The 27,688-nt window shown below is 47.2% G+C and overlaps 2 protein-coding genes across 4 annotated transcripts in view; both read left to right on the plus strand.

Annotated features, from left to right (window-relative positions):
* Nucleotides 1-17,375, plus strand: part of CASR (calcium sensing receptor) — an 82,190-nt gene extending 64,815 nt beyond the window's left edge. Inside the window, exons 5-8 of one of the 3 annotated variants that reach the window (XR_012626787.1) lie at nucleotides 6,592-6,822; nucleotides 10,375-10,498; nucleotides 14,190-17,049; nucleotides 17,152-17,375. Coding sequence is in view for 1 of the 3 variants with exons in the window: in XM_074853993.1 (XP_074710094.1) it covers nucleotides 6,592-6,822; nucleotides 10,375-10,498; nucleotides 14,190-15,640 (1,806 nt within the window). In the remaining 2 variants the exon portion in view is untranslated. Of the gene's footprint in view, nucleotides 1-6,591; nucleotides 6,823-10,374; nucleotides 10,499-14,189 lie in introns of all 3 variants that reach the window. The other 2 variants (XR_012626788.1, XM_074853993.1) reach the window with 2 other exon arrangements.
* A 2,290-nt stretch (nucleotides 17,376-19,665) lies between these two features.
* LOC141936760 (cystatin-B-like) lies at nucleotides 19,666-26,917 on the plus strand. The gene is made up of 3 exons (XM_074854014.1): nucleotides 19,666-19,877; nucleotides 25,280-25,381; nucleotides 26,096-26,917. Exons 1-3 carry the CDS (start codon nucleotides 19,812-19,814, stop codon nucleotides 26,222-26,224), a joined length of 297 nt encoding a protein of 98 aa, XP_074710115.1. The 5' UTR covers nucleotides 19,666-19,811; the 3' UTR covers nucleotides 26,225-26,917.
* The last annotated feature ends 771 nt before the right edge of the window (nucleotides 26,918-27,688 follow it).

Consider the following 27,688-nt stretch of genomic DNA (forward strand, 5'->3'; position numbering starts at 1 on the left):
AGGCAGAACGAGATAATCCAAAGTAGAGAATGCAGCAGGAATTAAACATTGATATAGACAGTAAAAATTAGAGCTTTACTAGCATGTAAATAAAGATTCACATATAGACAGATGGAAACAAAAGGGAGACAGAAAAATAAAAACCAATTGCTTCAGGGAACATTTATTGAAAAGTATTTGACAAATGGCTCTTTCAGAACTGGCATGGGCATATTTCCTTCTGATACTTGACCACTGGCAGAAACCAAATCATGTATGCCATGACCACTGGGCTAATGTGATAGCTGAGCTCTCAAGTTCTTATGCCTAGTACAGCATTATGAAAGTATCTTCTCTGGGTGCTTTATTAGGAATCTGAAACAAGAGGGGAGAATGGGCCCTCAGCAATTCAGAATGAAAGGAGAACTTGTCATCTTCAGTACAGTTGCCAGCTTTTCATCTTCACATTGAGCCATGAAGTGGAACTGTTTGCTGCTTTCAGGATGGACACCCTACCAAAGCAAAGATGGTACGTTTGGTAGCCATCGATCCAGAACTGTTTTACAGGCCTGAAATACAGCTAGGTAGAGAGAAATTAAAACTCTGTGTGGGCAAATGTATGTTAACTGTCAAGAGGATTCCTTGTAACTGCATGTTAGGAGTGGGAATCGTTTGTCTTTTATGAGACAGACACCTATAATGTGCCCAGGTTCACTTCCCTTGCAGGACCATTTGACCTAGTGAGGAAACATGCTGGAAAGAAACTGCAGAAGGAAGCCAAGGATATTAAACCCTTGCTGGTATATGGAGACTAGTTAAGGACCTGTCACAGCTGAGACAGAGTAAATGACAACCCATAGCAGATCTGGATACTGATGTTTATTTAAGAATTAACAAGACTAGAGCTTTTAACCTGCTTGGTATCTCACACACTCGTTTGCTTTCCCCGCACCATTACATTCACTAGATCTCATCTTCCCTTCGTAGCAGGGACATTGTGTCTGTCAAGGTGGCAGTTGTCAGTTCATCCTGTGCAGCTCCTCACAGTTACCAGTCTCGAGCATTACTGGCCAAGGTCACTGGGCATCCCCCAACATTCATCTCCACACATCTCCTTCATCTCCAGGATCTTTCTCCACTTCCAGTGTTTTTCATCCAGACATGATCTTCACCTTCTTCTTTCTAGCCCTGAGCCCTAGGTTTTGGTTGCAATAAGCCTTCTAACTGGTGGTTCTGTCTCACATCTTGTTACTAATTGGAGGATTCAAGACATGCCACTTTGTTTAGTCCAGCTGCTATCAAAAATGTACAACTAGTACATACTGCTTGCAGCTAGCCTGTGCTCCAGAGTACAAAAGTTCAACTTCGGACATTCATACACACACAGTTATCTGCTGCCTGACTGCGTTTATAATTTAAGTGGTTTTTTTTGCCTGCCACCAGCCCTAATACTAGTGACACAAAGTAAGTGTCTGCTGCAGATCAAGGTGGAGAAAGGCTAAGGAAGCTGGCAAGGCAAAACACAGTATTAAGTGGTGTTTATTAAAAGTGAGACAGCATCCTTCAAATCACTGAGTTATGTCCAGTGAATAAAATTGGAAGGATCATAAACTCTGGCGGGTTAAATGTAAAAATAAAATAAGGCAGGCCGAAAAACAGAATAAGGAACAGGCTGTAAACGGATAAAAGCTCATAAATTCTTTTTTAAACACTTCAGCAGTAGGACTGTCTGTTGAGCCATAGGTTATCACTGCAAAAGACAAGGTAAGGCCATGGCAGAATAGAAGTGTGCTCTTTATGGGCAAACTTGAGAAGATTACTGAGTTTATTTATTAATGGGGGACTTGTAGAGGATCTGTTTGATTGGAGTGACTGTGGAAGAAGCTATGGGACACAAGAGCAAAACGAACCTTCGTACCTCAGTACAAGTGAATGGTGTTCACCTGAGAGCTCAGCCAGAGCTCACAGATGAAGTAGCTGAAGTGCTGGCTACAGTGACCAACCACTCACTTGAAACAGTCATAGGCCCTGAGACCTAGAAAGCTGAAAGATGTGACATCAATTTTCTGGGGTTCTGGAGGAGACCCAAGGAATTAGCAGAGCCTGACTGAGCCCATTATTAGAAACTGTAGTAAAAAAAAAATTAAGAAGGAGGGGAAAATAGAATATTCTGAGGAGAAGTCACCATGACTTTTGTAAAGAGAAGCCCTACCTCACAAACCTCCTGAAGTTCTTTGAAGGCTTTGGGATGAATATGGATAAGGGAGCTCCTATTCATAGAGTATGCTCCACCTTCTAAAAGGCTTCTGGTGGTCTGTCACCAAATTCAGTCCTCGCATGGATGAACAGTTGGTTGAAAGATAGTCAGCAGAGGATAAAAATAAATGGTGAGTTCTGACTAATCACAGATGAGATCTTCAAGCTTGAACAGGTCCTTGGGTGGACACTCAGCTCTGGCTGAGTAGTCAAAGAAGCAAATGCACTGTCAAGAATAGTCACACTGGAAAAGGGAGAGGTAAACAGAGTGCCCTGGGGCCACTTCATTAACCCTTGGTGCACTTCATTATCGTGTGCAGGTCCCAGAATTGATGAAGGACACCAGGAAAGTTTGGAGAAGGGTCAATGGAACAGCTTCTGTACAAGAAGCAACAAAGTCAGGGGAAAGAGGTGGCTGAAGAGAGATCTGACAAAGGTTTGTAAAATCCTGAGAGGCATGGAAAAGGTGACTTGCAAATGACAGTTCTTTTGTCTTTTCCAACATAAGCATGAGGGTCATCAAAAGAGATTAGTAGCTGCTCTGTTCCAACAGGCAAGAAGAGCTGCCTTTCACATAAAATGTAGATCTCCTTGCAGTAGGAGACGTCAATGTGAAAAGTTCACACAGGTGCACAACACAAATGTGCAACGTCATGGAAGAAAAATCCACCACAGGTTATCAGGTACAAAGACCTTTGGCCCAGGAAGTCACTGAGCTGCAAAATATGTGAGAGTATTCTGGGGAAGTATCACGTCCCCTTCTTCTCTTTTGTAGGCATTTGCTGTTGGCCACAGGTCCTGGGGAGATGGGCTGCCAGTCTGAGACAATACAACTGTATTTATGTTATAGTTTTATGATCCTTACGTAAGAGCGGAAACCACATGACTCTGAGTATCTAGCCCGGATAAAGCATGGGATGCTACATGGCTGGGAATGGCCTTACCCAGAATAATGGAAGGGTGACCCAGAGGGCAGCTTGCAAGTCCTTTCTGATGTTTTAATTAAAAGGCATTGCAACATGGAGCTTGTGACAGAGGGAGAAAAAAAGAAGGAAACATTAGAGAAAGAAACATCTGAAGACAGCAGCTTGCACAACTCTCTCCCTGCAGGCTTCCACCAGCTGCTGACAGTGTATTCAAGCCACGAGGTCAACACTTCTTTTGTAAACTCTTAGTTCCAGGGTATGATACATGCACCCCTGGCACATGCTCTTGCCCTCACTGAAGCAGGGTCTTTTAAGTCTTTGTGGATTGAGTCCTGGGTATTTATGTTTCTATCTTTAGTTACAAAACACAGTGACACATTTTTAACTGTAAAGCCTTTAGCTAATCATTGATAGACAGGTGCCTATAAAAGAGTTCTGTAGTTATTCAGAGTCTACAACTTCCTCTTTTAAAGTTTAGTGCTTGTATATTCCTTGGATGTTTAAACCATATTTTCATCCTATAGAGAGCAGAACTTGTGTGATATACAGATATTATCCTGGGATTTTCTTACTGTCTAGAACAGGAACATGTCCTAGCAGCCGTTCAGTTACCATTTCACAAGCTGCCCCTTAGAAAATGAAGGCAAACTTTGGTACTTGCTGGAAAGAGAAATCAAGTTTTGTTACTCCCGTTGCCCCTCCATTTGGGATTTTAAATAGGGCATTTGTCTTTTCTGCATGAGCTGATACACCTGGGCTCTCCCGCTCCCCAGCTATGGCTGCATAGCTGAAGCTGCTATTCTGTGCCTGGGGAAAGACAATATTACGTGCAGATCAGTGCTTTTATATGAATATTTACCCACCAGCTGGAGAGATCAGCTCATACATGAAATGGTTTATAACCTGAATACTCAGGTGTAGTGTGTGTGTGTGAGACCAAAGGAAACATGCTGCTAAACTAATCCTACAAAACCCCACCAGTAGCCAGGGGTATATATCACTTTCTAAGAAGCCTGATGTCAGGGGGTAAGGCAAAGGAATAGACTAATTGAGCTGAATGTTATGAAATTAAACAAAAAAAAAAAAAAATGCATCCAGGGAATCCAGAATTTTCTCCACCTTTCATCTCGCTGACCGTAAGACCAGCCAGCCTCCTGCCGCTGCAGCTGGCCATGAGAGGCAGGACTTAAACTGAAGAATCTTCAATATGGCACTTGCAGGATTGTCCCCTAATGTGTGTAGTAACTGTAATCAAAAGAAGTGCAAGGTCTGCACCTCCTGTCAACCCAGTCAACCCAGCAGTGACACCCAGTCAGGATATCCTGGCGTCATTCAACAGAGTGCTACAGTGCTGCATGAGAGTGCAATACTGAGCGGGAGTGAGGAGAAACGTGGCATTCAGCTCAACATAACAACTTAAATCTGATCTGGACATCAGAGCTGTGGTAGGTGCTAGAGCCTGCAGAGGAATGCGGGTTATCTGCCTGGGACCTGCACTGCTGACGGACAGAGTTCCTGCTAACACGTCCAAGATTGCAGCCCCACTGCAGATGAGGCCAAAGTGAGTTGATGCAGTACAGACATCACCGTGGATCTGCAGACCCTATGTCACCTGTTCCGACCTCAGAGCTGCCTCTGCTCTGTTCTTGCTGCTCCCTGATGGAGCTGGGCAAGTAGCATCTTCCTGGGTGCCCCTCAGGGATGAGGGGGAGGAGAGGGAAGCATTCTCCTCTTTTCTTCCCTACAGCAGGCAATGCCCCAGCTCTCCACAGCAAAGGGCCAGAGCAGAACACCTTATTTTGCCGTGTCCAGAGGGTGAGGTCTTCCAGGGACAGGCTCTTCAGTGAGATCATTTCAGCTGCACACCTTATGGGGGAGCTGGTCTACAGAGGAGGGCCAGTGGGGATGAGAAAGACAGAAAAAAGTCTTATCTCCACCATCTCAGCCATTATTCAGACTGAATACTGTGGCTATATTTTGATGTACTTCCATCAGCGTCACACAAAGCTGAAAAGGTATTGCCAGCCATGTCCTCGTAGTGCTACTATGATTTTTCCAGACTCTCTCAGGCTGCCATCGGTATAGGCAGTGAGAGGAGGGTATCTCTGTAGCTCTGGGGATTTTAGCTTGAGATAGAAGGATCCCAAAAGGAAACAGAGAAAAATGAGACAATTTAGCAAAACTGACAGGAATTAATGAAGTTATTCTGCTCCTCTGTCCCTGTGTTTCCAGGTAAAAAGGCTTCATCAAAACAATATTGTCTGTTCTATGTGTATGGGGTGAGGAGGGCTCTGCCTGCCCAGACAAATTGATTTCGTTTTGATTTTTCTTACATTTTGCCATTCAGGACTGTATGTTTGGGCACTCACAGGTGAGAGAGACAGGACTGGGCTTACATGCTGTCACAGGTGCTAGAACCAAAGCAGCAACTATGCCGCAGTGGTCTAGGGGCAGCTGACAGCCAGGTGCCCTCAGAGTCACCCCAGCTTTCCACAGATCAGCTCTACAGAGAAACTAATGAAGACTATCCATTAAATGGGGAAAAAAAATCTGAGAAGTGCATAAACCAGCAACTAACTTTTGAAGAAAAACATGATGTGGATGAATCATATCACAGTTGCCAGTACAAGTTTTCTTTCATGCTGCAGTTTCTTTGGTCTACCTGTCAGGCTATCTAGATTGTGAATTTTGCAACTGCAGTTGTCCCTGGGATTAACAGCTCTTGTCCACAGCATATGACAGTTAAGGTGAAAATCACAGGAGTCAACATGTGGGGACAGGCTGAATGTGATTACTTGAAACTATGCGACCAGGAGACAGGCACCAAAAAAACCTGGTATGAGTTCTCCAGGCCTGCCATGTGGCGAGCAAGCTTGATTTGTTGTTTTTTACTGAAGTCATTGGGTTTGGGGGGTTTTTAATCAAAAGTCAAGTTTCAATTGTCTCTCAAGTATTCCTGTTTCTGAGTGATTGATCCTTCAGAGATGAGCAATGCCAACTGAGAGCGTTTATGCAGAGTGGTTGCAAGAGCAGGGTGAGAAGGATGCATGCGTGACTGAAACACTTCAGTGGATGCTGCCACTTCTGTGCCCCTGAAGAAGAGCTACGGGCTTGCAGAGGTGGCTCAGAGGGACTGAAGAGGAATGCCAAATGGCTGATGGGGTAGCAACTGGTAAACACTACAGATGGGTGCTGACCACCCTGAGGACCATGATACCTTGTGCTGTCTACAAGGTTTGTACAGGCTCTGTGTGTGTGTGATGACTATGAGAGAAAGCCTGATACTGTTGTGATTAACTGATTTTTAAGAGCTTAAGGACTGTAGTAAAGTGATTATTTCCAGTTCTGTCCCCACAGAAGATGTGTGCTGTGGTAGGGTTTTGACACGCAGGCATTCACAGTCTCTCTCTTCCCCTCTCTCTCTCTCTAGGTTCTCAAGCACCTGCGACACTTAAACTTCACCAATAACATGGGGGAGCAAGTGGATTTTGATGAGTTTGGAGACCTGGTAGGGAATTACTCAATAATCAATTGGCATCTATCTCCGGAGGATGGCTCAGTCGTCTTTGAAGAGGTTGGGCACTACAACGTTTATGCCAAGAAAGGGGAGAGGCTCTTTATCAATGAAAACAAGATCCTATGGAGTGGATTCTCTAAGGAGGTAAGTGCTTAAATCCTGACAGCAACATTTCCCAAGTTTCCACAAGCTCAAATTTGAACTAACCCTGCACACTCCTCGTATTATGGCTCCATGTCTCATTAAAAGATCCATTCATCTTACTGTATACATGGTCTCTGCCGTAGTCTTTCACACCCTCGTTTATGCACTTCTGGAAATAACGGGCAGCTGCTTCTCCCCTCCTATACATTTGATGAGCCCAGGTATTAATGGTTCAAATAACACCTTTTTTCTGACCCATGTAGATAGCTTGGAATTTTGCAATGCTGGTTCCACAAGGATGAGAAATTCATTACCCAAGTCTGATTGTTGACTAACTCACATTTTCCTGAGCTCAGTAGTTTCTTCGCTGAGAACAGTGATCTCTTCCACTCCCACTGTGTCTGTATCAAGAAGTGTCTCTTCGTGCTCCTAGTTAAATTCTCAACTCTTTCTGCTGGCTTCACCCTCCAAGTCCAGAGCCACCTTTGACTTGTAAACCAAACAGAACAAGCCCTGTCAATCTGCCCAGGTTAACTTGGACATGGTGCCCAAATAGTGGAGATGCCAGTGCCTGCTACCTTTTTATAAACTACCAGAAGGTGCTTGTGCGGTCTCAAAAGTGTGTGATGTAGCCATTGACTTCAGTCAGGCCTAATTCCTTTTCCGCTTTCTTGCATATGTTAGATCTTTTCAGCACAGCTGTCCCATCACTAGCAGCCAAGGCTGTGTCTCCCCCGCGTGATGGGAACATGGTGCAGAGATCTCCAGATAAGAGCCAGGTGAACTGCCGTCATAGCTGGTAGCAGCCCACTCCAACCCAGACACCCCAGCTCCCGGCGGAGATACTGAGCAGGCATCTGGGTTGTGGCCTGGGAGGTGACAGGGAGCGTTAGCTTAGAAATATCGCTGCCAGGCCCTGCTGCAATGTTTAGACATGTTAAATGAGCACCTGATCAATGAACAAGGCAATTCGCTTCCAGGTGATTATTCATGTTGGCTGGCATATCAGGTAACTGCCTCTGCAGTAGCTACACTTACCTAATATATTTACACCATCATTTAAGCCTTACCTTTACTCCAGATACTCCAGCTTCAGTTATGGTTTAAATCCAGAGCTCTCTGAAGGAGGCATGGGTCAGGCAGAGCATGTTACCACAGAAATACTGACCTCAGGCTTTTCTAAGCCCAGCTGGAGTCTCTGAGCACAAACTACAAGTGGAATTAAAAAGACCTGATATTCTAACCCCTCCTTCTGATCATTGCAAATGCCACTGGCATCTTTTCCAACAGTTACGATTTTATTGTTTTTTACTTAAACAGAGTAATTGGGTTCTCTTGGTCTAAATCCCTCCAACAGTTCAATATTTATCTTCATTCTCTGTCTTAAACTGGTAAAAATGTGACTGGATGTTTCTGAAGTGTCATGCCAGGGCATGTAAATTGTGTGCCAGTGGAGGGGCTTGTGATCTCTTTGTCTGCTGCAGCCTTTTTTTCAGTTTATAGAGTTTGAATTTCTTCCAGATAAAAGACAGTAGCCAATACTTCACTCATTGAAGCCTTCTGTGCTTCTGTCGTCCTCAAAAAAAGATTAAATGTAGTTAATTTTAACACAGGAACTTCAGCACTGGCCAGACTTGCAAAAGAACAAGTTAAAGAGTAGGTAAGATGAATAGATTCATTTTGGCAGAACTTGATGAAATTCCCCACAGAATACTTAAGAAGGCAGCCAAAGCAATCTCAAAAGTACTAGTAATTCATCTCTGAGAAACGTGGGGGTTGGGTGATGTCTCAAGGGATTAGAGGAAGGTAATCGTAATACCTGTTTTTAAAAGCAGATACAGGAGAGCCAAGGGAATTACCAACAATTGGGCTGAGCTTCAGTAACCTGAAAGACTTGATAAAAAAATTATTAAACAGTTTATAAACACTTAGAGGATAATAAACTGATAAGAAAAAGCCCACACAGATTTGTCAGGATGAAATCATGCCAAACCAATATAATTTTCCTCCTTGGAAGCTCAATCAGCTTAGCAGATAATGGGGAAACAGTGCATGGCTTCAGTCAGGCCTTTGATTCAGTCTGTTCAAAATCATCAGTGGCAGCCTAGGGAAAGACAGTCTAGACTGATGAACTCCTCTCAGTGGGTGCACTACCTGCCTAAAGACTGTCCCGAGGAATAGGTATTAACAGCTCAGTGTCTTAATAGCAATAGGTAGTAACAACAAAGAGTGTTTCCAGTGGGGAGCTGCAGGGATTTGCCCTGGATATGTGTCTGTCCAATTAATTATGCAATCCTGATTAACAGCTTAGAAACACTGTGCTGCTATAGTTCAGAGTGAAGGGCAACGGCAACCACTGTCAGCTGCGGGTGAATACCTGAACCGCAAAACAGGCATCTCCGCATAGGAGCTGCCGCTACCGAGGGCTTGCTTACGCTGTGGCTGAGGTCAGTGCCTGCACGCAGGCAAAAACTACACCCGGGACTCACTGCCTGAGTGCATCCACACAGGAGGTTCCTGGAGATCAAGCAGCACTTGGGCAAACTAGCAGCAAACTTCCAAAAAGGTGAACGGAGGTTTCCAACCAGAGCAGCTCTTAAGTATGTGCAGCTCATGGTACTTTGCTGGCAGTGGAAAATGTGGGGTTAACTCCCCTGAGCTGAGAAAGCCATGTTCTGTGTCAGCTCTCTTTCCTTAATTTAGTTGGGAAAAGGTGAGCTCAACCTCAGGTTATGCTTCTGTGTAAAAACAGTCCAGGCTTCCACTTACTGTGCTGAACTCCTTGCTGCCAGTGTGCGTTAGGCATGTGGTGAGCATGCCTGTGCAACCATTTGCTGCCAGGAATCCAGGAGCATGCCCAGGTGGGCTCACAGACAGCAAAATGCCTAGCCAGCAGGTGACACAGCTCAACATTTGCAGCAGCAGAAGTCTGGAAGCCTTTGGATCTGCATGTAGCTGCTGATTTGCATCTTTAGATGCTTAATGTTCTAAAAACAGGGCCTTTCTTTCTTTCATATGAAAACTCCTCTTGCTTAGTTAATTTGCCTTTTTTGTTTCTGGGTTTGGTTTTGGTTTCTGGGAGAGGGTTTTCAAGAGAACAGGAGGAAGTGGATTCCAAGAAACTGTTTTAAATCCCGTAAATCATTAGCAGTCAATATGTAATATATGGAATTGGGGATCAGCAGTCAGAGCCCATCATCTCCAAGGGTGACTCAAATTCCTGCCAGTAGAGATTGTCTTTTCTTTTAACCATATAATGACTGTTTACCAGTGTGTGTATCATGGGTCACATATCAGTTCACAGTGCCCGCAACACAGTAGAGATCACGAAGATCTGCTTATCTTCCTTACCATCCCTTGATGTGTTCTTTCAAAACATCACTGCGGTGGGTTGGGGAAGGACTATTGTGCAAAATGTGTCTGTTCTGTGGAGGGAAGAGGTGAGCCTAATCAAGCAATAAGAGCCTCGGAAGGAAGCCCAAGGTCCCACTGTAGAAAGGCTGCGTGTGTGGCACTGCCACCATTAACCCTCCTCGGGCTCTTTTCTTGCAGGTGCCTTTCTCTAACTGCAGCAGGGACTGTCTCCCAGGCACGAGGAAGGGCATCATTGAGGGAGAGCCCACCTGCTGCTTCGAGTGCGTGGACTGCCCCGACGGGGAGTACAGTGATGAAACAGGTAATCCCCACAGAGAGAGCTGAAATCGCTTCTCTGCAGTGCTGAGCTGGAGGCTTCTTTGCCTGGGGGGCTTCATAGGAAATCTGGAGGGAGTTCTTCTGAAAAGCTTATGGGATTTGAGTCCTGTGGTCTTCAGGTCCTGTCTTCTGCTAAGCCTGCTTGTCCCTTCTGCTCTGAGTTAGGAAAATTAAGGCAGAGAACCTGAAAAAGGACTTGCATTTAGGAAGCCTCTCTCACATCCACAAGCAAACTACATTGCACTGTAGCAGTAGCTTTTGTTCCTCCAAAAGCCTGGAGGAAGAAGACACTCCCTACTCTAATTCTAAATTCTGTAGTTATCTGTCTGCTTTTCCTCATGTTGTCAGGGTTTTATTTCATGTTTTTAAAAGAAATAAAGTCCATTCCATTCCTGACTTCACAAGCAGAGAGAGATATTTCCCTTTATGGGGTCACCAACCACTGTTTCTGTTGAGCACTGGCACTGCAAGAGACCAGAATCTCTGGGTCCTATCAAACACACATGGACATCTTTGTCATTGGTTTCAGTAGGAGCTTGGATCAAGCCCCTCAGGTTCTGCAGTGAAGGGAAAAGGTAACCTCAGTTTTAGAGTGGGCTGAAAAATTCTGAATTTCCAACACCATTAGCTCTCCCTCAGTGTTGGGCATCCCCAAGGTAAGGAAGGCAAGTAAATCCTGTTGGAACAGCAGTCCCCTGCATACTGCAGAGTGCTCAGGATCTCCTCACGCCCGCTCCGGCAGCACCGTCCCAGCGCACGCTGCAGACCTTGACTGAGATGAAAGCTTCAGTAAGCTGCATGCAAGACTGAACAATTGTTCTCCTTTGGGATAATCTAATTTGCATCCTATCAGACAGGAATGATAATTTTTTTAGCACACACATATAGTACTACAGGATGCTTGGGAGTAGCATTTTCAAATTAAATAGAAGTAATTCTGGTCATGTGTAATAGGGGTCTTTTGGTGTTTTTCACAGCATTTTGTGAGCTGGTGTGCTGGTGAAATTTGTGGGTCTGAGGGGGTAACTGCCTTCTGACTGCTGCTATTTTGGCTGACAGTAATGCTCTTTATTTCCTGTACTTGCCAGTTTTATAGGCATAGAGAGCAGTTTTACAACCAGTCTCATCCAGCTGAGACGGTGATACCACAAAAGGAGACAATCTGTCGTGTCCTCTCCCAGGTGTTTGCTCCCACCGTTTGTCTGAGAGCAGTGCTGGTACTCCTGTGACCGTAGAGCGAGTTGGATCAGGTTTCTGGTCCTCCTGAAAACAAAGTCTTAGCTGCATGACCTCTGGTGGTAACACAAAGGAGGGGGCAGGAATGAGCAGCCTTGGGAGAGGAGGGAGATCTGGCTTACTCCCTTCAGTAGCAGCATGGCCTCTTAAGTCAGCTCAAGACAACATCTTTAGGATGCAGAGCTAAATAGCTGCCCCGTCTCTCATAGAGGTGGTTGAATTCTCTGGTACGTGAAATTAGCTCTGCCTTGCCTGCAGTTTGCGATAGGTCTCCAGGTTGCAATAGGCCTCCAGGTAAAAGGCACAAGAAAAATCAAAATGATCGGCTGAATGGAGGTAAATGAAATGACATGTGGTGATGGGAGCTTCTGACTGAGCTTTTGCCTCGAGTGAAAGTTTTTCACATGAACAGCTTAAGGTGAGGCAACCAGTCATGAGGAAAGCAGTATCATATCAGGTCACGGATGCTCCCTATGACCACCCCTTCAAAAGAAGAGAGCTTGAAATAGGATCATCTGGGTTGGAAAAGACCCTGAAGATCATCTAGTCCAACCATTAACCTCACACTGACCGTTCTCAACTCCACCAGATCCCTCAGCGCTGGGTCAACCCGACTCTTCAACCCCTCCAGGGATGGGGACTCCACCCCTGCCCTGGGCAGCCCATTCCAACGCCCAACAACCCCTTCTGCAAAGAAATACTTCCTAAGAGCCAGTCTAACCCTTCACTGGTGCAACTTGAGGCCATTCCCTCTTGTCCTATCGCTTGTTACTTGGTTCAGGAGACTCATCCCCACCTCTCTGCACCCTCCTTTCAGGGAGTTGTAGCGGGCGATGAGGTCTCCCCTCAGCCTCCTCTTCTCCAGACTAAACCCCCCCAGTTCCCTCAGCCGCTCCCCATCAGACCTGTGCTCCAGACCCTGCACCAGCTTCGTTGCCCTTCTCTGGACACACTCGAGTCATTCAATGTCCTTTTTGTAGTGAGGGGCCCAAAACTGAACACAGTAATCGAGGTGCGGCCTCACCAGTGCCGAGTCCAGGGGTAAGATTCCTTCCCTGTCCCTGCTGGCCACACTATTGCTGCTACAAGCCAGGATACCATTGACCCTCTGGGCCACCTGGGCACACTGCTGGCTCCTGTGGAGCCGGCTGTCAATCAACACCCGCAGGTCCCTCTCTGACTGGCAGCTCTCCAGCCACTCCTCCCCAAGCCTGTAGTGCTGCTGGGGGTTGTTGTGGCCCAAGTGCAGCACCCGGCATTTGGCCTTATTGAAATTCCTCCAGTTGGCCTCAGCCCATCGCTCCAGCCTGCCCAGGTCTCTCTGCAGAGCCTCCCTACCCTCGAGCAGATCAACACTCCCACCCAAATTGGTCCTCTGCCCTCGTTAGCTGGGCAATCCTGACTTTCTCATTAGCATCAAGCTCTGCTCTGGAAGCTATGCTCTGAGTCTCTGTCTGTGCTTAGGTGCAAAGCCCAGAGGGACGTTGCTGCTAAAGGGGTTTTCTGAATGTTTGTTCCCAGAACCCACTGCAGCAACCCACTGCAATCCCATTGGGATCCCGGAGGCTGAGGTAGGTTGTGACTTCCACTCACTGCTCTCAACCCCTTTCCACTGCCATCAAGGGAGTCATGACCCTCCCCACTGGAGCACAAGACCCATTTGGGTCAAAGAAGAGCAGAAGCGGCAGGTCCTTGCCTTTGATCATGGCAGCTATTGGAGACATGCATTGTCATCTCAGCAGGCACAACTAGCTTCATGTAGAGGAAAGAGATGGAGGCACCCATTTTCCCTTTGCAAGTATCAGTGGGACGCTTTGCTGGGTGTGGGGAGAGTGATATCATTAAGACGCATCTCCCCCTGATGTTTCGATATGAAATGGGAGTGTGCTGGGAGTCAAGGGCATTGCCTGCCTTCAGGGAAGAGCAATTGAAACACTTCTGAGACTCGCCTCCGTGGCATATGAAATAAGCTCTCAAAGCACTTAAGGAGGCAAGCACGTTTTTAATTTTCTCTGTAACAGAGACAGGCAGGATGTTTCAAATGATGATAAAAGTGTGAGAGGTATGAAGACAGGCAGAAGTAGGTGATAAAAATGAAGGAAGAAGAAAGAGAGAGGTGCAGAGCCTGTGTAACAGCCAATAGCAATCAAAGTTTGCAAAGTTTTGCCAAGAAATGGATTCCAAAAATGTGAGTGCAGGGGCAGGACATTTTTAAGCCGGAACTAAGCATGCTTTGTGTTTTGCTATATAGTCCATGGGAGGCTGCTTGTTTCAGTGTAAAACACCCTGAGACACCCACTTATGATTCTGGGAACCTGAAGACACCTGAGGGGAACACCCCTTATATTTAAGGTGAAGGCCTTAGCTGCCATATATCATCCCACATTTCAGCCTCTCATTCTGACAAACATTCCTTCTCCCTATCACTTCTTTTTCAGATGCAAGTGCCTGTGACAAGTGCCCTGAGGATTACTGGTCCAATGAGAACCACACATCCTGCATCCCCAAACAGATAGAGTTTCTGTCCTGGACCGAGCCCTTTGGGATCGCTCTGACTCTCTTTGCTGTACTGGGAATTTTCCTGACTTCTTTTGTCCTAGGAGTCTTCACCAAATTTCGCAACACGCCCATCGTCAAGGCCACAAACCGCGAGCTGTCCTACCTCCTCCTCTTCTCCTTGCTCTGCTGCTTCTCCAGCTCGTTGTTCTTCATTGGTGAGCCCCAGAACTGGACTTGCCGTCTGCGGCAGCCAGCTTTCGGCATCAGCTTTGTCCTCTGCATCTCCTGCATCCTGGTGAAAACCAACCGTGTCCTGCTTGTCTTCGAGGCAAAGATCCCCACAAGCCTCCACCGAAAGTGGTGGGGCCTCAACCTCCAGTTCCTCCTGGTCTTCTTGTGCACGTTTGTGCAGATTGTCATCTGTGTGATCTGGCTCTACACGGCCCCGCCATCCAGTTACCGAAATCATGAACTGGAGGATGAGATTATCTTCATCACCTGTCACGAAGGCTCACTGATGGCCCTCGGCTTCCTCATTGGTTATACCTGCCTCCTGGCAGCCATCTGCTTCTTCTTTGCCTTCAAGTCTCGAAAGCTGCCTGAGAATTTTAATGAGGCCAAGTTCATCACCTTCAGCATGCTGATATTCTTCATTGTGTGGATCTCCTTCATCCCTGCTTATGCCAGCACATACGGCAAGTTCGTCTCTGCCGTGGAGGTGATTGCGATACTGGCTGCCAGCTTTGGGCTTCTGGCCTGCATCTTCTTCAACAAAGTCTATATCATCCTCTTCAAGCCCTCCCGCAACACGATCGAGGAGGTGCGCTGCAGCACAGCTGCCCACGCTTTCAAGGTGGCCGCCAGGGCTACACTGAGACGAAGCAACGTGTCCCGCAAGCGCTCCAACAGCCTGGGGGGGTCCACCGGCTCCACCCCTTCCTCCTCCATCAGCAGCAAGAGCAACCATGAGGACCCTTTTCCTCTACCAGCCTCCGCTGAGCGGCAGCGCCAGCAGCAGCGCGGGTGCAAGCAAAAAGTCAGCTTCGGGAGCGGCACGGTCACCCTGTCGCTGAGCTTCGAGGAGCCGCAGAAGAATGCCATGGCCAACAGGAACGCCAAGCACAGGAACTCCCTGGAAGCCCAGAACAGTGACGACAGCCTGATGCGGCACCGGGCCCTGCTCCCCCTGCAGAACAGTGAGCCCCTCAGCGCTGAGCCCGGCTTCCAGGCAGCTTCCAGCCCAGAGACCAGCTCACAGGAATCGGTGGTGGGAGACACCAAAGAAGATGTACCAAGCCCTGAGGCGGAGCCTTCCCTGCCATCAGCTAACTCCCGAAATTTTATAGGCGCTGGAGGTGGCTCTGTCACAGAGAACACAGTACATTCCTAACGAAAGAAGATCGTAAAAAGCACACCAGTCCCCAAGAGGAACTTGCTCACCTCTTGCTTCTGAACGGGAAAGACAACAAGGACACACTCCTGTGACACAGCCCCACCAGACCTTACTGTTAGCGCCGGCAGCGTAACACACGTGCCTCCAGAGGAAGGACTGTGTCTGGGGAGCCTTGGGCTGAATTTGCATTTGTTTTGCTGAAACCAGGACATCTTAGAAGGACAAGTGAAGATCGCCACTGGTGGGGCTTAAGCAGAAGTCTGCATGCTGCCTTGCCTCCGTAAGCTTTTCCTGCCAGACTGCAACTCGGCTGACTATGGGAGGCACTAGGCAATTCCACTATACTCTGCTTTTACATTTATGTATGATATTCCTCTTTCCCACTATGTATAATATTCCCTCTTTATCCAGTATATGTGATCTGTAACCATGTGCATCAGGACTATCAGCTCTACAAAAGCAAGGTACACGGTTTCACTTGGGGAAAGCACGGTCATGGGGAAAATAAAAAAGCCCCCAACATCCTGCATGCTGTGTACAGCCAAGGGTGTGAACATGTAAAGTATTTAATGTGACAGAGCGCCCTGCTATTTATATTTAGTAATGTCCCGATCTCTCCTTTCTGCCCAACAGGAAATATTGGACAATACTCTTCATAGACTCCATTGCACTAGACCAAGCTACTAGGTTCCTACTGGTTTCCTCCAGCTGAGGTGACTTCACCTCCAGCCTGCCTGCTTTGGTGGAGGGGGAGAACAGCTTGTAAATTCCCCCCAGAGAACGTTGCGAGAGCACAATGAGATGTATCCATGATTGATTATGTCGCTAGTAGTTGTATGCTTAACAAAGTGTTGCTGCTGTACTATTCCACATGGCATACATGGCTAACCCTTTCACACCATAGTCAGTGTTGTGCTTTGCCATATTAATCTGCCTCACACCTACACGGAGCATTGCGCTAGTTGTGATGATACTGGTGGGCCTGATACAAAGCAAATGAAACAAGGTGAAATGGAGGAGTTAGGGATGGAGAAATAGCTCCCAGATGTGGTAATACGATTGTAGGAGTGGATGAGTATCTGAAGTGTGTGTGCTGGTAGGTGACTGGATGATGTAGACGTACAGGCCTCGGCTCTGAGACACGCACAAAGACAAATGGATAAACTGGGTATGTTTTGGTTCCTACAGGCCACCTACTAGGTTATTTCCCTCCTGGCCCATCTTGAAGAGAGGGGACCTAGCACTGTACAGGTGGTCTGCACCTAAAGAAAAACAGTAAGGACTTCAGCAGAGACACTTGTCCCACTCCCCCAAAAGCAGACATAAGTGCTCCTGGTTTTGCAAGGCATGCCTGGTTCTTCTCCATCCATGCTGGAAAGGTTGAAGTAAGAGAGTCATTAGAAAAGGTATTTGTTGCAGCCTGATGAGAGAAAAAGCACCCCTAGACAGCCCAGAAGGACGGGGTGGGGTTATGTTGCAGAATTTATTTCCCTCTTCTCACATCCCAGGTGCAAGAACAAGCGTCTGATGTGAAGATGCCAGTACCCTCCCTCATCAAAGATGAAGGCAGTCTAGACCGCTATGGAAAGGGAGACGGGCCTGCACCTCGCTGTGAGCAGAGACGAAAGGACTGTGTGGATGCGTTGGTGAAAATACCACAATTCTCTTGTTACTGTTTTTGCTTGGTTGTTCTTTTGCCAGGGCAGGCAAATAAAACTTACAGGTGACATTACTGCATAAAAACTTTGTTTTGCCACCTCCACTTGTTGCTGACAAGGAAGAGGAGCTTTGGCTTAGGAGAGCAAAGTGGAAGCCCAGAACCCCCAGGAGCACCCCATTCAGACAAGTTATTTTAACCCTTTTGTTGATCTGATACATTCCCCTTGCAGTGGGCTCAAGTTTTAATTACACCATGTAAGAACCAATCCAACTTTAACTGTAAGGCCTGCAAATTACAATATTTGATTAATGCTGTGGCACAGCTGGTTAAAAGAAAAAAAAAAAAAAAAAAGGAGTTCGAAAACACAAATCCTTGTGGCCACAATTTTGGAAACCGCATTCTACTGTTGGACCCAGTGAGAGTTGCTCACTGTTTCTGAAAAACCAGGTCCCCTCCTCAGGCTGCTGACTGTGACCTCTAGGCTTAGTTTAGGCTATGGAATTGAGACCCGTGGTCTCCTGAGTTTAAATGCATGTACGGAGATGGGCGCTAGATGGCAGAAAGGGCTAAAAAAAGCGTTTCAGTTATGACCCACTCTTCCAAAAATTCCAGTAGCCAAATAGTTTTAGTGCTAGTGAATCATTCCTACGGGCCAAACCCAGTGCAGTAGTCCCTGAAGCAAAGCTGACAGCTCTGAAAGCATAGAAAGAGCTTAATGAATGAAATGAAAACGACACAAGATACAAACCGAAGACTGCACGAACACACGCGATGTGAGAAACAGAAAGTCACATCGCTGCCTTGTTCTCAGAACAATATTCACAGGCTATGCACACAGTAGGTAATGTTGACATTTGGGTGGTTTTCATTCTTTGGGTGGTTTTCATTCTTTAGGTGTTTTTCGTTCTTTACATCTACTTAAAAGGCATTTGTACGCTGGCATACAATGAGGCTCCAACAGCTGCCATAATTTTATAGCAACAGACCAGCCATGCTCAGTTTGCTGGGGAACCCCCATCCACCCTCACTGCACACACACTGGGACCTCTAAGCCTCAAGCTCCATGTGCTGTGTGGGAGCCACTGCTGCAGCTCATTGTAGTGAGGCACACGCTAGATGCAGAAGTTCAGTAAAAAAGGACCCCCTTTGTGAAGGTGATTTGCAACCAAACCCTTTTTCCCGTGCCAAGTCTAGGAGAAGAGAAGGTTTGCTCAGACACCTGTCCAAAAGCCTGTCTGTGTGTCACACAAGACAACACTGATGAAAACAAGTTGGGTAACATCCTTCTCTTGAAAGCTCAAGCCTGAGAACCTCCACTGGCATGTCCTACCAGAAGCTGCCCAGGTGAATGGCTGCCCCATCCCACCCCTCACGGCTCAAAAACCTGCTGGAAAGAATGTGCCAATGTGGCCTTTCCTGAACCATCCGGTAGCGAAGCAACAACAGAGTATGTCAGCTCTGTGGTGGAATTTCCTTGGCTGGGGGGCAGGGAACCATCCCAGCGAAGAGCCTGATCCTTCATCCCCACCCTGCTCACAAACCCGGCAGAGCTCTGCCTGCCCAAAGCCCCAGAAGAGCATTTATTTCCTCTTAGCAGAGAGATGATACCATGGGAAAGAAATCCTTTGTCCCTGTTCCGTTTCATGCTTCTCACCATGTCATCCCCACCAGTGCAGGGGGTCCATTCAGTACGCAATACCTGCTGCTGTTAAATTTAGGGTCATATTTACCAAATTTACCAAGGGAAGGGGGGCGGTGGGTGGTGGGTGGTGTGTGTAGGTTTTTTGATGTTGTTGTTGTTTTTACAAGGAATCTGAATGTTCAAACTGGGGGAAAATTTGGCTAAAGACCTGATCATTCGAACTGAAGTCTCACCAGGGGGTTTCTTGAAGGCGGATAATTCACCACAGCCTTCAGTTTGCTGGCTGAGGAACAGCAAAATCAGCCTGGGAGAAGGAATGATGAACATGGTGAATGAGTGAGTCCCGGAGATGGCACTTTCCACACTGCTAGAGCAAACATGTCACGTAGGTGACAGCTGCTGGAAAATGTAACACACTAGAAAAGAAAAAAGCTGCAGTTCAGGACAGCCCTGTCCTCACACGGGACTGTCACAGAGGCGTCACCCGCCGAGGCCAGGCCGCAGGCCTTCCGTGGATCATTCTGCACGCAGTTTTTATTGCAACTCTGGCTTTTGGCTTTTTTCTTTTTTAACCGGCTAGCGGACTGCGGCACCTTCTGCCAAGCCCGAGGAGAGCCGGTCCCGCCTGCACTAAAACCTCCCCGGCCTAAGGGCGATCGTTGCCCCCGCCGCGCTGAGGCGGGGCCGGGCACTCCCGCCCGCCACCCCACAGCTCGGAAGACCCACACGCAGGTTTAAGCCCCCGCGCTAGGCCCAGGCCCGGGCCCAGCACCGCCCCCGGGTCCGCCCCGCCGGTAGGCCCGGCCCCGCCTGAGCGGGACGGACGGGAGCGGCGCGGGGGGGAGCGGCAGGTAGCGGCTGCCGCCATGTTGTGCGGGGGCACCTCGGCGGCCCGGCCCGCCACCGACGAGACGCAGCGGATCGCGGACGAGGTGAGGGGGTCGTGCCGTGCCGTGCCGTGCTGGGGCTGAGCCCCGGGAGGGACCCCCGGGCCTGGGAAGGGCCTGGCGGCGGGTCTGCCGGGGGCTTCTCCTGCCGGGCCTGTTGGCGGCCCGAGCTCCGTGCGCCGGGGGGCCGCCGCTCCAGGTTTGGATGCAGCGCTCGGGCCCCGTCCCCCGGGCGGGGGGGGTGGCTGGCGGCCCAGGTGCGCGGAACAGGGAGACGCCTTTCCTTCCCCCTCGGCGTCAAGCGGGAAGGCTGACAAATTGGGGGGGTGTTACCCGGAAAGCGGGTCCGCGCCCGGCGTGCAATCAGCCGAACTTAACACACTGAGGAGAGATGCTGTATATATTCAGGCCTGGGTACTCGGTGGACTTTTCCACAAATCAAGCACCACAACAGCAGGTTTCCATGCTCCTTTTATACACAAAAATCAGAGGTTAGTACTTTTCCAAATACACCTATTGGTCGGTTAGTGATTAACATACAATTATAATACAGCTCACATAATGCTTCTACTACTACACATGCTCAAAAGTTAGTTTCATTGCCAAGTTAATTGAAGAGTCACTTTACCAGGTTGTCAAATAACTCATCCTCAAGACAATCCCAGACATTCTCTTTATGGTCCAGGACATTCTGCTTGTCTTCTAGGGTTTGGAGATTAAAGCCTATTCTTTACGAATTTTTTACTGCTCTTGAGCACGCTTCAACATCTCACTTGACCAAGCTTCAAGAGCTCGAAATTGTCCCCATATGTGTGGTAACTATAGCTACTTGCATAATCATTAACCATGGCTACTAGCAGATGTAGTGAGTGGTCACGGGCTCTCAGGAGCCCTCCCAGTGCCTGCTTGGCCTTGTGTAGTTTTATTGACTCCAGGCAGAGCGGGTTCAACATTTTAAGAGGGCATTTTCAAGGGATTTAGAGAGGAACCGTAGGTGGCGTTGAGTGCTGGGGGAGGGCTGGGTGCTGCCAGCTCCAACCCTGTGTATGTCCCGGCCCTAGAAGGTCCCTTGAGCTTGAGGAAGGAGCTCAGATGGTTGTTAAAAAGTGTAAACCTTGTAGCCACAGGGTGGGTTGGTTTTTTGTTTTGGGTTTTTTTTTTTTTGGGGGGGGGGGGGGGCAGGGAAATAAGCAAGAAAACTTCTTTGCTGCTTCTGCTCTTCCCCCTACACAGAATTCAACTTTAACCACTGCCAGCTCCAAATCGTGATACTACTTACAGTAACTTAAATTACTGCCCATGTTAATGAAGTACATGCTTTTGCTCTAAAAATGCCAACGTATAGCTAAGTTCTTTCAAAACACAGGGTCTTGTTTCAGTCATGGGAACTCAAGTTCCTCCTGCTTTTTGGTTTTATCAGCTAGGGTATGTCATGTCAGTGAAGAAAGATGAAGGACAAGCTCCAGTTTCTTATGCTCTTTGTTCCCCAGGATTTGGGGATCCTGGGGAACAAATGGCTGGATTTGTTCCCCAGGCTGTAGCAGTTTATAAACACATACAGAGCTCCCAAAGGCAGAGCAGTCACTGAAATTAACATTTAGCTTGTAGAATCTGATGATTCTGCATTTAACAAAAAGAGAGATGTGCATCTCCTAAGCTCCAACCCGAGTTTGCAGAAATGAGTACGTTACTGAGAATTGCTGAGAGTCACAGTTACTGTTTTGACCTGAAAAGGCCTACTTGTCATGTTAAAGATAATGCAAATATGCAATTAATGTTGCACGTGGACTGAAAACTAGGTTCGAAATTCTGAGTTTCTGTTCTGTGGCAGACTGCAGTGGTTTGGTAGTCCAAAAATAAGATGAAGAGTAAAAACGAAACCCACTTGGATTCAGAAGTGAACAGAATTAACCAAAAATCTGGCATTTCCGTTTAAATCATGTAAATATTTCAAAGTTTGTCCAGCTTGTTTTGACTGCCAGTTTATTTAATGACATACAAGTGGGAGAACCCAAAACTGAAATTCGCCCATGCAGTCATAGCCTCGTCTGGATACAGACTGTGAAGGAAACTTTAGTTTTGTTAAATCAAGGTAGACTTCTGAAGTTGTTGTGCTTGCTTAAAATCAAATCTTTGTGCAGATGTGTTAGAGCCTGCCAGTTCTCTTGCCATAAATACAGTTACTGTTCCTGCTTTTCCAGTTCTTGTATTCTTTTGTAAGAGTTGTGGCACTGGCTGAACGTTGTTCAGATTTGTGGCCCTGGCAAGTGCTGCTGCTCGCCCAGAGCAGGTACAGTGTGAGACAGAGCAGGACAGCTTCCTTCTGACGGTGCCTGGCTTAGGAGGCCCATAGGACCTGCCTCTCCACAGCAAGGATTTCCACCCAGGCCTCTTCAGCCTTTGGCTTCTCACTGGCAGCTGTGGCAGAGGTTAGTCAGGGTGATTTTGAACCATCTGCTTTTTACTAACTGCTCTGGGAGTAAGCAAACGGGCCCCGCAGAACAGCAGAGAGCCTTCAGGGGGTGATAATTTTCAGCCCTGTGATTGAATCACAGCTTGTTTGAGTGGGAAGGGACTGCACCTCCTGCCCCAGCACAGGGTCAGCAGCCCCAGGCAGCTTCGGGGCTTTGTCCAGTCAGGTCTTGAAAACCTCTGAGGGTGAGAACTGTACAGCTTCTCTGGGCAACCTGCTGTACTGCAGGAATGTTCTCAGGGGAAAATTTTTTCCTTATATCCAGTCTGAACCTCCAGTTTCAGTTTATGACCATTGTGTCTCATTCTTCTGCCATCACCCCTCAGTAAAGAGCCTGACTTCTTTTAGGTACTGGAAAGCTTTCCTCAAAGCCTTCTCCAGGCTGAGCAAGCTCATTTTCTTCCCCTTCTCACAGCACGAATGCTCCAGCCATCCGCCCTCATGGTGCCCTTCTGCTGAGCTTGCTGGAGTTTATTGACATCTTTCTTGTATTGGGGGCCCAAAACTGGACACATTATTCCAAATGTTCTCTAACAAGAGAGGTGATAACCACTTGCCTCTCTCTTTTTGGCTGGGCTCCTGCTGACACAGCCCTGTATGCTGTTCCCTTTGTTACCACCGCGGCACAGCATGTGTTCAGTGCACCAGGACCCCCAGGTCTAGACTGAGATCATGAACTTGCAGGGTGGGCTGATACCAGGCCTTTCAGAGAGTATTCCTCTCTGGGCTCTCCCTCCCTGTACTGACTCCGGATGCCCATTTGTCACATGCTGGGGTGAGTCATGGCCACAGGAACACCCTGACCAGCTGCCTCTGGCTGAGCTGTCTGCAGTCCTGAATCCAGAGTTTGCTTTCTGGTGGAAATACAAAATGTGCTGAGCCAGGGCGATTTTGAGACCTAGGAAACCAACCTTGCACAGCGCCTAGGATTGCTGAGGGAGCACGGGACAGGATGAGGTCAGGGGGATACTTATGTCTGCCCTCTCCTCTGCTTCTTAGAATTTGTCATAGCAGCTCTGGTGATGGAAACAAACCACTTGCTCCATCCTCTGACTCAGGAGAAGGGGAGGGGGGAGGACTGAATGTCTGCGCTTTCTGGGGCTGTGCCCTTCCTTGCATCTTAGACTGCAAAGTTGGTGGGTGCACTTTGATTTCCATATGGCAAAAAACCATATGTACAAAAGCATCCAAACATCACTGTCTTGCCTTTGATGTATAGTTCGCAGCCTGGAAGAAGCATAGAGGTGTGACCTCTGAGAGAAGATGTACAGTATGGTCACGGCCCCCAGATTAGTCACTGGTGAGCTGTCTTGGAAAGGCACTGGCATTCGGTCCTGTGCCCTCTCGGTGCTGGAGAGGTGGGAGAACTGTTGCAGGAATTGTTTCTGTTCCTACGTTACCTAGAGCGCCTGAGCAGTGGCAAACTGGCACTTGTTTTTCCCCAAAGAAGCAGGTGAGATTCAGGCAGGAGAGCAAATGTGTTTATTCCCCTTGAATTTAGGAAGAAGGGGAATTCACCATATAGCTAGAAAGAGAAAATCTACTCACTGCTGGTACCATTGCACTGGGACTGGAGGGAGGGCTGCATAATGATGTAGTGCAGGAGGTAAGGCCTGGGCAGAACTGCGCTTGCAGCAAGGACTCCAAGACTAATTCATCTTGCCCTTATAAACAAAGCCTAAAATCTTCTGCGTTCCTGACCAGGAATTTTACTGTATAGGTGTGATGTTATAGAGAGCCAAGTGTGGGAAAGAAGAGCTGCAACTCTGATGAGCTTGAATGACTCGAGCGTGTCCAGAGAAGGGCAACGGAGCTGGTGCAGGGTCTGGAGCACAGGTCTGATGGGGAGCGGCTGAGGGAACTGGGGGGGTTTAGTCTGGAGAAGAGGAGGCTGAGGGGAGACCTCATCGCCCGCTACAACTACCTGAAAGGAGGGTGCAGAGAGGGGGGATGAGTCTCTTGAACCAAGGAACAAGCGACAGGACAAGAGGGAATGGCCTCAAGCTGCGCCAGGGCAGGGTCAGACTGGCTCTTAGGAAGTATTTCTTTCCAGAAGGGGTTGTTGGGTGTTGGAATGGGCTGCCCAGGGCAGGGGTGGAGTCCCCATCCCTGGAGGGGTTGAAGAGTCGGGTTGACCCAGCGCTGAGGGATCTGGTGGAGTTGGGAACGGTCAGTGTGAGGTTAATGGTTGGACTGGAGGAGCTTCAAGGTCTTTTCCAGCCAAGATGATTCTGTGATTCTGAGCTCATACCTCCCTCCGCAAGTTCGTCTGACTTCTTGAGCACTGGTTTTATGCTCTGGAAACTGGGGTGATAACTCAGAATGCTTTATGGTTATTTTTTTGGAAAATATTTGCAGTTTGGAAACATTATAGATTCCAGCAGACATGCTGGAAAAACTGTTAAAGCATTGTAAAACCTTAGGCTTGGGTAGTTTGCTTTCAGAGCTTGATTTTCGGATGTCTGTCTGTTCTGTGATGCTGGGTGACTTGTTCTGAATTTGAAAAGAGAGCTAATGCTGAAGACCCTTTTTCTTCTTGTAAGAATGATGTATAACTTCTCCTTAAAAAGACCTGTAGTGTTGTGCATGTAGATACTGAACCACTTTACATTCATGGTTAGGTACACAGGATGGAAAGGGAAGCTGAGACATCAATAGAGGAAATTGTTTTTCACAATAAATCTTTCAGCATACCCACGCAGTTCTCTTTTTGGAGGCTCCAGACTTGGTGTCAGTCTGCGGTGACTGAATCACATGGCTGTCTTGGCTTTGCTGCCTGTCTAGATTCTGGTCTTACTTTAACACAAAACTTAACATTAGTCATTTTAATCTTTTAATAACTTGGAAAAGCAGGCATGCTCTGGGAATTCAGCAGTAGTGACCTGGGGGTACTGAGGCACACTGATAGTGTGGGCCTTAAGTCCTGAATACTTGAATCTTGCATCAGTCTTAAATAACCTGTTGTTTCCTTAAGGTGAAACCTCATCTAGAAGCAAAAGAAGGGAAAACGTTTGATGTCTTCACTGCAGTGGAATTTAAAACTCAGGTGGTTGCTGGAACAAACTACTTCATCAAGGTAGAGGACACTGGGCAAAGCAATTACTATTTTTTTAAAATAACACGTGTAATGTTTGGAATGGTGGGTTTATTTTCTTTACTTATCTACAGAGGGATACTTAGAATTTGGCCTTAATAAGAAAAAAATCTGTACATTAAAAAAAAATATCCATCCCCCCACCTCTCAGCCGATCTCCCTGCCTGTATTAAATGGAGATAAGTGTACTCCTCTATTTTTGTAATGATTTTTACTTTTCAGTTATTTTGTGAAACTTGGTTTTGGGGATGATTACACATCTGTGCTGTTGAGCACTAATCCTGGATTAAGTGATGTCCGGATGCGTAAAGATACGGTGAAGTATCAAACCTGCTCTGACTCCGCCTGTAGTGATGCCACACATGAAAATCAAGCAACTCTAATCAAAGCTTTTAAGTGCTTGTTGTGCCAGATGAGATTAGAGCATTTTGCATTTATTTAATATATTAATCACTTCTATGCAACTCCATTTCCCTACCTGTACATGCCCTGTCTCAGGGATGGGGAGGATTAACAAGCATAGGTGGTATTTCCACAAAATCATGACTCCCAGACTGGTTTAAAACAAGACCACACCTTCTGAGGTGGCGGTTTTTCTTACTGCCTCTCTGCTTCTCCAGCCTGACAACACCCCAGTCTGCACCGTCCCTCCTGACGCATTACTCCGTGGAACTCACCGGTTTTTGTGCTTTGCAGGTCCATGTTGGCAACGACGAGTTCATGCACCTGCGGGTGTTCAGAAGCCTTCCCCACGAGAACCAGCCGCTGAGCCTCCACAGTTACCAGAGCAGCAAGACTAAGCATGACGAACTGGCTTTTTTCTAGCAAGTTTATCTTGTGCATTTTCCTAATAGTTCCTTATGTGCATTTTCTATAGGCTGCAAAATGTTGATTCCGGTGCCAACAAAGGAGAAAAGAAAGTGTCTTCTTTTTTTAAACTTAATGCTGGAAAAAGTAATTTCCTTTTATGCCATTCCCTTACTGTGCAATATCTAAATTCTAGAGTCACACAGCTCTCCTTTCACCTCTGCTAATGCAAACCCAGGTAAAGTGCACTGACTTCAGTGCAACTTAACTGGAATACCATGGCTGAGTCCTGTTTGTGGACTTCCTTAGTCTGGGAATTGAAAGGGCAGTGACAGTAGCACTCACATATTTGCAGCAGGGAGCAAGAGGAAAACCTGAATCCTTTCTGTGCTGTTTTGCAGCTGTGAATATATCTGTAAATGTAAATTGTGCTATGTATTTTATAGGCAAAGACCTGAAGAGAGACTTGAGATGAAGCGATTTTAAAGGAAGAGAATGAGGGTTATGATCTTTTGAAACAAGCATTCCCTTGGTAATCATATTTATTCTCTTGCAGCAGTAGGAGATAATGTCCAGTAGAGGGTGTACGCATTAAAAAAACCCAACTTCTGTACTTTCTCAGTCCTAAGGAAAAGTCCTGGAAAGGAACTTAAGCTGGACAAGCCTTTCTGCATTAATAACAATAAATATTTCTCTTGAATTGAGATGGCATATTTGACTGGCGTTTCGCTGTTCTCTTTACTGGTTTTCAGTGTTGGTTATTACCTTGTCAAGAGTTTTTTTTTCATGAGTGTTTTTCATATTCCAGATAACCTTATGTTTATTTTGTGTTTTAATTAGAACCTGAGAGAGACATGAAAGATAACAAGAAAGGCTTTTGCAGCTATAGCAGCAGCAAAAGGGACACTGAGGAAAATGTGGGCTCTGCTCAGTGGAGCCGGGACACAGAAAAGGCTGAGGCACTCGCTGCTGCCTGTGTCTCGGCCTTTACTGGCGGGACTTGCCTTCAGGAATTTGAGGTCCCTAAGGTGAGTGGGAAAGTCTGGAGAAAGGAAGACTTCCCTCAGCAGAGCTGGATCAGGTTAGGGAAACACTTAAACGAACTGGACATAGACAGTGCTGTGGACTTGAGGGGCTGCACCCACGGGTGCTTAGGGAGTTGGCCAGTGTCACTGCAAGGCCACACTTCACACCCTTTGAAAGGGCAGCAGGGCAGGTTCCTGAGGACTGGAAGAAAGAAAATGTTCAAGAGGCGCAAGAAGGAGAATCTGGAGCACTACAGGCTCATCAGCTTCACCTCAGTCCCTGGAAAGTGATAGGGAGCCATTTCCAAGCACATGAAGGACAAGAAGGTGAGTGGAAGTAGCATATGGGTTTACAAAGGGGAAATCATGCTTAATCAACATGGATATCACACTGGTCTAAAATCACAGAATCATCTAGGTTGGAAAAGACCTTGAAGATCATCCAGTCCAACTGTTA

The sequence above is a fragment of the Strix uralensis genome, chromosome 2, assembly GCF_047716275.1.
Source record: "Strix uralensis isolate ZFMK-TIS-50842 chromosome 2, bStrUra1, whole genome shotgun sequence".
NCBI classification, from domain to species: Eukaryota; Metazoa; Chordata; class Aves; order Strigiformes; family Strigidae; genus Strix; species Strix uralensis.